The sequence below is a fragment of the Brassica napus genome, chromosome C3, assembly GCF_020379485.1.
Source record: "Brassica napus cultivar Da-Ae chromosome C3, Da-Ae, whole genome shotgun sequence".
Lineage (NCBI taxonomy): Eukaryota > Viridiplantae > Streptophyta > Magnoliopsida > Brassicales > Brassicaceae > Brassica > Brassica napus.
Genome location: NC_063446.1, coordinates 67,189,143 through 67,201,711, shown reverse-complemented (window position 1 = coordinate 67,201,711; position 12,569 = coordinate 67,189,143). Strand labels below are relative to the sequence as shown.

At 34.6% G+C, this 12,569-nt stretch overlaps 1 protein-coding gene across 2 annotated transcripts; it reads right to left on the bottom strand.

Moving 5' to 3' along the window:
- Positions 1-8,023: 8,023 nt before the first annotated feature.
- Positions 8,024-9,998, bottom strand: BNACNNG61640D. Of its 2 annotated transcripts, none has more exons than XM_013877037.3 (4): positions 9,741-9,998; positions 9,435-9,576; positions 9,055-9,341; positions 8,024-8,982 (listed from the first exon to the last, which is right to left on the bottom strand). In XM_013877037.3, the coding sequence occupies exons 2-4, from the start codon at positions 9,556-9,558 to the stop codon at positions 8,242-8,244; spliced, it is 1,152 nt and encodes a 383-aa protein (XP_013732491.1). In that variant the 5' UTR covers positions 9,559-9,576; positions 9,741-9,998; the 3' UTR covers positions 8,024-8,241. The 2 variants fall into 2 exon arrangements, with proteins under 2 accessions (XP_013732491.1, XP_013732492.1); XM_013877038.3 differs by having other exon boundaries at positions 8,024-8,970; positions 9,741-9,997.
- Between the last annotated feature and the right edge of the window lie 2,571 nt (positions 9,999-12,569).

The following is a 12,569-nucleotide window of genomic DNA, read 5'->3' as shown; positions in this document are numbered from 1 at the left end:
CGCTGCTGCAATGTGGACCGCATTAAACACGTTGTACACAGAAACCTCTTTGCCGAATCGTATCTACTTGCAACATAAGTTCTACACGTTCAAGATGAAAGATTCCAAGGGCATAGATGCAAACGTTGATGATTTTCTAAAGTTAGTAGCAGACCTAAGTAACTTGAACGTGGACGTCTCAGAAGAAGTTCAAGCTATCCTGTTACTAAACTCAATGCCTCGTATGTATGATCATCTTAAGGAAACTCTCAAATACGGTAGAGACACTCTCAAGATCAATGAAGTGACAGGTGCCGCGAAGTCAAAAGAACGAGAGTTACTTGAAAGTGGAAAGCTTTCAAAATCACAAGATGAAGGGCTGTACGTGGAAGATAGGGGAAGATCATTTAACAAAGGAGGAAACCGAAACGGTAAAGGCAGATCTAAGAGCAGACACGGACGATCCAAATCAAAGCCAAGATACGATAAGAACAACAAAGGATGCTGGACATGCGGGAAGGAAGGGCATTGGAAACGGGAATGTCCGGAGAAGAAAACGCATAGAGCTGCTAATGTAGCTGAAGAACCTAAGCAGCCATTTGTACTAACAGTTAGTACACACGACGCCAGTTCAGAATGGGTCATGGATTCTGGTTGTTCTTTCCATATTACACCCAACAAAGATGTTCTGTTTGACCTAGTAGAATTTGAAGGAGGCAAGGTTTTGATGGCAAACAACACTCACTGCGACGTCAAAGGGATTGGCAAGATAAGGATTGTGAGACCCGACGGAACCGTGGTTATTCTTACAGATGTAAGATATATGCCTAATATGAGCAGGAATCTAATATCCTACGGGATGCTAGAACGAGCAGGTTGCAAATACGAAGGAAAAGACTTCTTAATACGTTTCTTCAAAGATGGGAAAGAGATTTTATCCGGTAAGTACCATGAAGGATTGTATTACTTGCAAGGAACAGTTATGAAAGGGGAAGCAAATGTGTCAAGGGCAGAAACTGACAAGACAAAAATATGGCACTCGCGTCTGGGACACATGAGCTTAAAGAATCTGAATGTGCTCGTGAAAGATGGATACTTGTACAATAAAGAAGTGGATAAACTAGAGTTTTGTGAGACCTGTGTTCTGAGAAAGTCCCACAAACAAAGTTTTCCAACGGCTAAACACACTTCAAAAGGTGTTTTGGAGTACATGCATTCTGATCTATGGGGCGCGCCATCAAGCCCTGAGAGTCTAGGGGGATGCAAGTACTTTATAAGTTTCATAGATGATTATTCTCGAAAGGTTTGGATTTACTTCCTAAAATCTAAAGATGAAGCTTTCAGCAAATTCAAAGAATGGAAGGATGCCGTGGAGAACAGCACAGGGAAGAAAATCAAGTGTCTTAGGACGGACAACGGGTTAGAGTTTTGCAATAAACAGTTTGACAAACTATGCAAAGACTCTGGTATAAAAAGACACAAGACTTGTCCATACACACCACAACAAAACGGTGTGTCTGAAAGAATGAACAGGACAATCATGGAGAAGGTGAGATGCATGCTCGCAGAATCTGGGTTAGGCGAAGAATTCTGGGCTGAAGCTGCATCAACAGCGGTCTACATTGTTAACCGATCACCAAGTTCTGCCATAGATTACCGTTTACCAGAAGAAGTATGGTCAGGTGTAAAACCTGAGTTGAATCACTTAAGGAGTTTTGGCTGCTCTGCTTATGTTCATACTACTCAGGGAAAGACAAGCCCTAGGGCATTAAAGGGCATTTTCGTAGGTTACCCATTCGGGGTAAAAGGATATCGAGTGTGGCTGTCTGAAGAGAAAAAATGTGTCACTAGTAGGAACGTAGTGTTTAACGAGGAAGAGATGTTTAAGCACACAGTGACCCATCGAGAAAAAGTAGAATCAGAAAAGGAGAAAACAAAAAGAGTGACGTTTAAGGAAAACCTAATAGATGGCCCTACATTACTCACTAGTAAAACCGAAGAACCATTGGTTCAAGGTGGAGCTACTGAAACAGAAGAATCAGAAAGCTCAGAAGAAACCAGTTCTGTAGAAGAAGATAAAGACTCAGAAGCAGAACCAGAACTCGAGGGATATATGCTTGCACGAGACAGAGTTCGAAGGACAATCAAGCCACCTTCAAGGTTTGAAGATACTGATTTTGCAGCTTATGCTTTAGCCGCATCTGAAGAGATAGAAATCGACGAGCCAAAGTCGTTTAAAGAAGCTATGATGAGCAAGAAAAGCAAGTTTTGGAAGAATGCTGCCAGGGATGAAATGGATTCTCTTCAAAGAGCTGGCACATGGATACTGATTGAAAAACCCGAGAATGCAAAAGTTATAGGCAGCAAATGGATCTTCAAATTGAAACCTGGAATACCTGGAGTCGAAGATCCAAGGTATAAAGGAAGATTGGTTGCACAGGGATTTTCTCAAAAGGAAGGAATTGACTACAATGAAGTATTTTCACCTGTCGTGAAGCATGTGTCGATCAGATTGATATTGTCTCTCGTGGTCAACAGGGATTATGAGCTTGAGCAGATGGACGTTAAGACAGCTTTTCTTCATGGAGATTTGGAAGAAAGAATTTTAATGAATCAACCAGAAGGATTCATAAAGAAAGGAGATGAAAACAAAGTCTGTTTACTAAAGAAGTCATTATATGGATTGAAACAATCTCCAAGGCAATGGAATCTTAAGTTTGATTGTTTCATGAAGAGCCAGCGGTTTGTAAGAAGCAAGGAAGATCCATGTGTTTACATGAGAAACGTGAACACAGAACAAGCCGTGTACTTACTTCTATACGTCGACGATATGCTTATAGCTTCGGGAGATAAACAAGAAATCAGAAATGTGAAAGAGAGCTTAAACAAAGAGTTTGAGATGAAAGACTTAGGAAAAGCTTCAAGGATATTGGGAATGGATATCATAAGAGACCGAAAGAAAGGAACCTTAGTATTATCTCAAGAAAATTACTTGGAGAAGGTTCTGAATTCGTTTGGGATGGCTGAAGCAAAGGAAGTGATTACGCCAACCTCCACTCAATTTAAATTGAGGAGTCTTACAAAAGACCAAAAGGAAGAAGAAGGAAGGTACATGCAAGATATACCGTACGCAAGTGCTGTTGGGAGTCTTATGTACGCCATGGTCGGTTCAAGACCTGATTTAGGCTTTGCAGTCGGACTCATAAGCCGATTCATGTCAGAACCAGGAAGGGAGCATTGGTCAGTTGTTAAGTGGGTTCTAAGATATCTAAAAGGTGCTACAAAAAGATGTCTTACATTTACTAAACACTCCAAGTTTAGTATTGAAGGTTTTTGTGATTCCGACTACTCAACTGACCTTGACAGGAGAAGGTCGGTAACTGGATATGTGTTTCAAGTTTGGGGAAACACAGTTAGCTGGAAATCGAGTTTACAGGAAGTGGTAGCTCTTTCAACGACTGAAGCAGAGTACATGGCTCTTACCGCAGCCGCGAAAGAAGCCATATGGTTAAGAAAGTTAAGTGCAGAGTTGGGTTTTGAACAAGAAAGTGTTAAGATACACTGCGATTCACAAAGTGCTATAGCCCTAGCAAAAAATCATGTTCATCACGAAAGAACTAAACACATAGACAACAAATACCACTTCATAAGAGACGTTGTAGCAGAAGGCAAGGTTCACCTATCTAAGATCCATACTAGTAAGAATCCAGCAGATTTCTTAACTAAAGCCGTACCTGGGCCTAAGTTTGATCTCTGTTGTGATCTCTTAAACATCGTCTAGAAGGGCTAGGCGCCACAGGTAACGTCATTGTTGTAACCTCGCCACAGAAGAAATAATGAGTTGAGCACTCCGGTTATTTCTTAAACAACAATAAAGGGACTTTAGAGTTCCAAGGAAACGTTACCTGTGGGGAAGGAGAGGCGAGGGATAAGGGTTCTTAGCTCAAGGTGGAGAAGCTTCAAAGATGATCACCGTGAGAGAACGTCTTAAACAGCTGTGGGAGCTGAAGGGAGACGAGTATCTCAGCAACAAGGGAAGCAAAATAGTGTTCATTAGACATAGTCTTAAACAGCTACAGCATAAAGACAGTGGCTTTATCAAGAGCTGAAGGGAGACATGTGTCTGAAAAATGGTGAAAGCTTCTAAAGGTTCATATAACTCAAAACCGAGACGTTGAAGAATCGCATCTCACTGTCATACTCAAAAGAGATACACTAACATTTAAAGCAAACTCAAGACAGAGAATCTTACCAGGAGTACTGTAATAATTCGACAAGGTTGAAACAGTTCATCCATCATCTACAACATGCAAGATACCGATTTGATAATCATCAAGAAAAAAAAAGGAACTCGCGAGCTTTTTTTTAAAAAAAAAGGATTACGGATCCCTTACCATGTAGGAGTAGCTGATGAGATTGAAAGAGAGAGACCTGAGGATTTGGAAGATAAGTCGATCTCAAAAATCGAATCCGTAAAAGGGGGTGAAGGAAAAGGTAGCGGCGTACGAGCTACATCGGAGCTATGGCGAAAAGGATTCGCTGATAGACTTCATCACCGCTTCGAAGAGAACAAGGAGCATGACGATGGCGATTGATGGCGATTACGGATCTTCAGGCGGAGTGGTCTATGGAGTAAACTCGAGAAAGGAGAAGAAACGCTCCAGGTTCGTCGACGTTTCCAGAGACAAAGAGAAAAGCAGTTGGGCCATAAGGTGTGGACAACAATATGGGTCTTAGGTGGAGAATTGTGAAGTAAAGGCCCAATTCCTGGCCCACACAAGTCCAGCAACGTTTGAAGACCTGCAACAAAAGGAATAATCACGTTAGTTTCCTTTTCACGTTCGACAAGAGACAAAGCGTTGAATACAATCAGGAATAGGAAATCTAATGTCGGTGGCTGGAGTTATAAATAGGGAGGTAGTAAAGGCTTTAAGATCATCCGGAAATACAGACAATAACGAGCAAGAGAGAAAGATCAAGAGCAATATTAAACAGGCTTCGTTTACTTATTAACCTTGTGATCTCTAATAGTTGATTGTGAGACTCTTTTGCATTCTTGAATAAAAGATACGTTTTGATTCATTGTTATTCTAAAGCACAAGTTGGATAGAATTCCTAACAGTTTTCTATTGTTTTAGTGGATTCTGGAGAAGAACAATGTTGCAAGTTGCAACTCCCAACAAACCTTTTTATAAAAAAGAAGAAGAAAAACTTCCAACAAACCCTTCTACACCTGGACAAAAAAATTTGAAATCCTAGATCCAGAATGAACTGGAACCGGAAAACCAAAAAAAGTATCTGATTCGAGATGGAAAAAATTGCCGAATAGATCCTATAAAATTACATAAAATGTACCCAAGCCAAAGTGTTATTAACTAAATCTAAGCGAATATTCCAAAACCTCGAAAATCCAAAAAAATAATATCCGAAATAAATATTTAATACTTAAATTAATATTTCAAATATTCAATTATATGCTTATTTTATCATAGTATACAAATAAGTATTTAAAACTAAAAGTACCTAATTTCATGTTTATTTTAATATGATATCTAAAAATAGATGTATCCGAAGTAAAATAAACCGAATATAAAATTAGTGGTTAGAAAACTTTTGACATGTATTACAAATTATAACTGAATCCCTTATATATTATAGGATAAGCATTGTAATAAATGCATTCACACTATAATAGACATGTGGCAGCCTCACAATGATTTGATAATAAGTATGCTAACGCGTTCACACTATATTCATAAATGTGTACACATTATGTACTTTGCATTTTTTTAATATAAAACTCACATACTTGGTTCCAATAAAACTCTGGATTTTGGTTCGAATAAAAATAGATAACGAATAAAAATCCAAACTATATCTATATTATTTATATTGTTTAAGGATAAAGTTGAACAAAATATTCTTAAATTTTGATTCGATTCGTTATCCGTTTTGAATTGAACAAAAAAATCTGGATATCCGTAACTCTATGAAACAAATCAAATAGTAAAATACAATATCCAAAAAAGAAGCAAATCACAAATACTAATATTTTTAAGAACAAATATCTAATTCGATTTGCTATATGCATATATATACATATTTGTAAAGAATTATATATATACGTTATATATACGTTATATATATTATACTTTATATCAGTTTTACAATATTTTTATGAATTAAATTTATTATATTAGGTACTAGAATTTAAAAAGTTAAATAATGTTTTATTTTGTAATAAAATGTTATTATTAAAAAAATTTAATTATTTTTAAAATTTTATTTTATTTACGGATCAAATTTTATATTCTTTAAAATTCTAAAACATTTCTGATATCCGAGTCACCGAATATCTAGGTGGCTAAAGATTGAATCGACACGAATGCTTCCAAATACCCAAATATTCGATATGTGACAACCTCTATTTATGGATACAATTTTATTTTCTTTATATGAAAAATATGACTAATGTCAAGGCTTTTTTTTATTTTAAATTAATTTTAATTTTATCTTTCATGTATTATTTGAACAAAAATGTCATTTAATATTAATTAACAATATCTTTATATATTTGTCAACTATTTTTATATACTTTTTACATACACGTATATGTGCACCTTGATGTGAGCACTTTGTAACTAAGTATTCACCACAACTGAAGTATCTAATTTTTTTGAAAGTTAAAATATTTTTTCTTAATGCTTCTTACACTACCGACCAAATTGTAGTGAAATGACTTGTCTTAATAATTTTATTTTCTTTTTCTTAAACTATTATCTGTTTATAGAAACTATAATATGAAATTATTGGTTCAACATGACTACTATCTAAAATTCATAACATGAAAATAAATAAATAATATTAATTTTTGGTTTTTACCAGAAAAAAAATAAAAAAATCAAACATTTTAACCTAATAAACTAAAATGAATATTAACTAGTTATGAACTGAAGTTCTTTTGAGTCTAGATTTCAATTATTCAGTTTTGTAGAAGATTGATCAAAAGCAGACTCTTTAAAAAGTTGCCGACTTTTTGGTTTTAATTTGATGTTCAGAATTATTTTTTTGGTGTCGACAAAAACACACCTTCTCTAATAATGTTGATAAAAAATGGTACAACATTAGTTTTGGAAGGCAATTGACTTGAGAATAATTTTATCCCACAAATTGGTTCGTCAAATATTATAGAAATTAAAAAAAAAATATTATAGAAATTAAGAAACATAAGAAAACAAAAATTCGTTGTCAAAGGTGATTTGAAGCGACAAACAATTTGTCGTTGACATCATTTGTCATCTTCTGTGTTTTGTCTTGTGATTCCTTTACAACTATTGCTCTCACTAGTAGTTAAGACTTAATCTTCAATAATGTTAATTAATTATTTACTCATGCTATGCAAAAAGACCAAGCACATTCCTTTTTTGGGGGATTCTAGTTTAGTTTCGCCGTTTTACGCATAGTCTTCGGCTCGGGAGCTGCCTGTTGGGCCATGTTACAGTGGCTTCAATATAAAGGCCACATGAGTAACTGAAGCCTGCCGGGACAGAATAGCCTAGTGTTACTAGGCTAACACTAGAGTGAACTGGATTCCAAGACACCTGGGTTCGAGTCCTCTGGGATTCCGGAGACCGCCCGTGAAAAAAAAAAAAAAAAAAAAAAAAAGAGTAACTGAAGCCTAGTGGCATTGCCGCAAATAACAAAGTTCGTTAGTCTAACGGCTTAAGAACAGAGCAGAAGTTAAAACAGAGTAGGCTGTAAGATAATTTTCTTACATTTCTTCTTTGTGTTAGTTCTTCTCAGTATACATTTTTACTATCTCCATAAAAGCATCCTTTTGACATTTTCTATAATTTATTGAAAATGATTAAATTATACAAGTAGTTTTGACCAAGTGAATTAACAAAGTCTAAAACATTCTGTGCATAAGCCACTAGCAGATTCAGGAACATAGCTTTCGTTATCTAACTAAACTCAAGACAACATGTATTCTTATAATCATTCCATTAGAGAAAACGAAAGAAACTAAAAAAGTAAAAGAACATTTGCATCACAAAGCCAAACATATTTATTAGCAACAACAAAATACATCAACACCATTACAAGTTACTAATAAATAAACATTCACCTTAGTGATATAAAATAAAACCATTTTTTCCCATATACTTCTAGAAAACCGAAAACTCATTTTAGAGTCTTTAGATTTTGTGCTACAACTTACTATTAAACCCTTAACAAAATCACAATCACACAAATACAATCTCACAGAAGCTCATCTATAAACGTTTTCCCTTTAAATTTCTCAATCTTGAATCCCATTTTCTCCATCCTCACCCATTCACTCTCCATCTCGACCACCAGGTCCCGTGTCTCCTCAATCCGCAACCTCGCCTCGGCCACTTCCTCCTCCATCCGAACCAAATCAGCTTCTTGAGCTTCAAGCTCTTCTCTCTTAGCCTTCAGTAAACTCTCTTGCCTCTCTTTTTCACTCTCTACATCTTCTTGAGACCGCGCAAACTCCTCAAGAACCAAACGCAGCCAAGCCACTTCGATGTTCACTGACTCCAAGTCTCTGAGAACTGCCAACATCTCTTTGACTTTGACTTTGGTCAACTTCCCGACCGGGGTTGACTTCAGTTCCTGCATCAACGAACATAAACACTCGAGGTAACGAGACCGCATTGACCCCGACTCCAGCTTACAGTTTTGAGCAATGTCTCCGTGTTTCTCGATGATAGCTTTCAGGATTGCTGCCAAACCCGATCTCACTCTGTATTTCCCGACAGAGACAATAGTGTCAGACATTACTGACTCAAGATCGAGCTCTACTCCAATCTCATTGTTGCTTTCTTCTTCTTCATCATCATCACTGCTCTCTTTTCCATGCGGTATTGGAGAATTTAGGAAATTAAATAATGTAGTTTCAACGCCTGCTTCAATCTCCCCTTCTTGTTTTCCCGGTTTAGGTGATACCGGTTTGCCTGTATCAACCTTCAAAGGATGCTACAAACATTGAGAAACATCTAATATAGACGAATAGTTTGAATGATGGACAAGACTAAGAGATAAAAATACCATTTTTTTGGGGGAAAGAGGAATGATTTGAGAGAGTTTTTTCTCCGGTTTATGCTTAAAGAAATCATCAGATGATGAAGAGGAGAAAGACTTATTCGTATCAGAAACTGTCTTGTTCTTCACAGCTACAGGTGCAGCAACTGCATGGTGAACCTTGGGAAAATTAGCGTTTCCAAAACTGCCTCCACCGTTTTGATATGGCCTTGCAGATAACGGTGAAAGTGGTTGTGGATATGATTCCTTCTTTTTCCTACCAAAACTCCCTGAGAAACTAAGAGTCTTTAAACCTGCAATAATTTTAATTACATAAACTTTTACTTGAAAAATAATTTACAATAGAAAAAACAATGATCATCAAAAAAAGAAAGAAAATGACCTACCTTGCTTCTTAGTCTTCTTCTTGACATGGCCTTGAGCAATTTTCTCTAAACAAGCTGAAGCACATTCATGGAAAGGATTGTCTGAATATACGCAATCCGGATGAGCTTTTTGATTGAAATTCATAGCTTTAGATGCAAGAAACTGTAATCAAGAAAACCTCATAAGACACAGACAAGCAACACAAGAGCTTCAACTTTGTGGTTTCATATGAATGAACATATCACATCGAGGGATATGTATAAAAGGTCAAAGCTATACTCAATAGTTTCAGCAAATAGGTCATAAAGATTAGACACTGGACTTACAATATGCAACAAACTCCAACGAAATAGGATTCCTTTCAGATTTCACCAACCCTGCTTTATATGTAAGAAAAGGTAAAGAGAGACTAAAGTGAGTTAAAAGTTAGAGAGTTTCACCAAATATATATCCAGAAAGAAATTTCTTCAGACTAATGGTGAGTTTGATCCCCACAAGACTCATGGTAGAAAGATACAAACATGACTTTTCGTTTTGGTTTCTTCCTCCGACCACACAATATTATGTAAGTACAAATTTTCCAAGTGTCTAAATTTCAACGAAGAAGCACTCATTTATTGACTAAGACCAGAGTTAAAAGGTAGATTACTTTGACCGGCTTGTTTTTAGGTTCACTTTCTGGATAATATTTTTTAAATATAAAATTTCGTTTTCATTGATTGTGTTCTTCTGTCACAAAGTTCCTAAGCAAATGAACAGAGTATAAGACAATAAAACAGTATCCATCAGTTTTCATGGTCGATCATATAATCATATATTATAATAACTAAAGCAGACCCACGATTCTAAGCAAGAACAAGAATTGATCCGTTTATCAAAGAAACAAAATTTTATTCACATTAATGCAAATTTACATACAGAAAAATGAAAAGAGCGAGAGAGAGTGCCCGTTTGTCTTGGCCTTTTGTGTTTTATTTCGGGCTTTGCCCATTTTGGGCTTTAGAAGATTGATCAATCTTTCATATGTAACATTCATTAACCGAATATCCCATTTAAATATTTTTTTTGAATTATACAGAAGTATCCTGACCTCACAGAAGTGATCCAGACTAGTCACGTGTTGCTACGTGTCGATCCTCTGTCCCTGGCGATGCCGAAATGTTAATTCTCCAGTGGCCGGGATTCGAACCCAGGTGGCGGTACTCACAGCTGTAAGCCTTTTACCACTAGAGCTCGAAGCCCCGGTTATCCCATTTAAATATTAAAAAGTTTGAAAATATAAAATATAAAATATAAAATACATTAGTGTAATCACTTTTTTTTTTAATTTTAAAATTAAAATACGGAAACATGATTTTTTATTTTACGATATCAAATTTACAAACCACTTTTTTATTTCTTTTAATTTACGTATATAACATGTTAAAATGATAAATACATCTCCTATTAATTTTAACATATTTATAATTACATTTGAAAATAATTAAATCTTAAATTATGTAATATACACATAAAAATTAACCATCACGAAAATAAACAAATGATATCTCATATTCATTTTAAATATATTTATATGCAGATAAATTTAGATTTAAATATTAATGATATAGTTTATTTCTAGATGATGTCATCACGAAAACAACATGTAACTAGGAAAAAAATCTATGAACTGTTAATCTTTATAAATGATTTATATATAATTTATGGGTTATAAATGTTTTGTTAATAAATTTGATCCAAATATTAAGAAAATGAAAAATATGAAATAAATTTAGTAACTTTAAAAAATTTGTGACAAGGTATCAACTTTTGGTACATCTATTGATGAGATAGATACTTGAGATGAAATAAAAGTCTACTATATATATATATATATAGAAGATAGATAGTATAATCATTTATCTATGGTGTATATAAATGATCTACATCATCATTTTGGTATTAATTGTTGTAACCAAATTTTATATGCTCTTCCATATTAAATATCTAGATATTATAGAGTTTACATTTAGACACATCGTCTAAATATTGATGTAATATTATCTAAATGAACAGCATTTGAATATTTGCATCTGGACGTCGCGCTTGGATACAAAAATGAACAGAGCTTCCTCTAATATTTCTTTCACATAATGCGGTCTTATGATAATCTATTTCTTATTGAAATTGTTAAACATAATGGCACTTGGTAACCAATAAAATGGAAACTAAAGAAGTTTAACTTCCTAACTAGATTTTGACTCGCGTTTTAAAAGCGCAGAATTGTCTATTTTAAAATATTTGTTTTATATAATATTTTAAATATATATAATATGTTTTTGATGATCAATATCCAAAAAATGTTAATTTTGTGAAAATAATTATTACTTTTTTGAAAAATTTAAATCGAATTCAAAACCCATATACTAAAACGTTTAATATGAAAAAAAAAATTCAGCGTATTGGACTCAAATCATATCTAAGCTATGATAGATTTATTGAATTTAAAATAAATATTTTATTTGTTGGTTTGAATATTTCTGGATCTATTTCTTGAAATGTAAAAAATCTTGAAACCATAATTTGGAAAATCATATGAAATATATGTTTGTGCACAATCGATTACACTAAATGATATAAGATTGTTGCCTAAAACTATTTTCAAGAATTAAACAATTGATCGAAGAATATAAAAGATTGTCATAATCATAGGAGTGTATTTATTCTGAGTGTTTTTTTTAAATAAGGAAATGATAACATTAATGAGTGGCATGTCATTGTAAATAATTCAAACAACTAAGGGCATGATCCTATGAGAGATTCTGCTTTAATAGTATAGATGACTTAACTAATGGACAAGTGATTCATGTTCTAGAAGGCTTCTCATATTGTGACTCATGAAAACATGTGTCAATGTAAGAAGGCATTTGAATTAAGTTCAATGCATCAAAGAAAAATGTTCTAGAAATCTAAAACACTTGTCATTACTCAACCTTGATGGATGGTTGAGATTAGACGATGAAACTTGCCAAGGAAGTAAGAAAGTATTGGTGAGGAAGTAATCAAAATTTGATGAGTAAGCTAGGTCTCTCTCCCCACCTATAAATAGTTAGGTTTGGACCAACACAAAGCTAACATAAAGAAAATCTAAATGGAAATACATAGGCAAGGGGAGA

Excerpts from the sequence above, each read along its gene's own strand:
- BNACNNG61640D (XM_013877037.3), bottom strand. The coding sequence starts at position 9,558 with ATGAATTTCAATCAAAAAGCTCATCCGGATTGCGTATATTCAGACAAT. Across the intron at positions 9,342-9,434 it reads GAAGAAGACTAAGAAGCAAG|GTTTAAAGACTCTTAGTTTC; the intron begins GTAGGTCATTTT and ends AAATTATTGCAG. Across the intron at positions 8,983-9,054 it reads CTCTTTCCCCCAAAAAAATG|CATCCTTTGAAGGTTGATAC; the intron begins GTATTTTTATCT and ends CAATGTTTGTAG.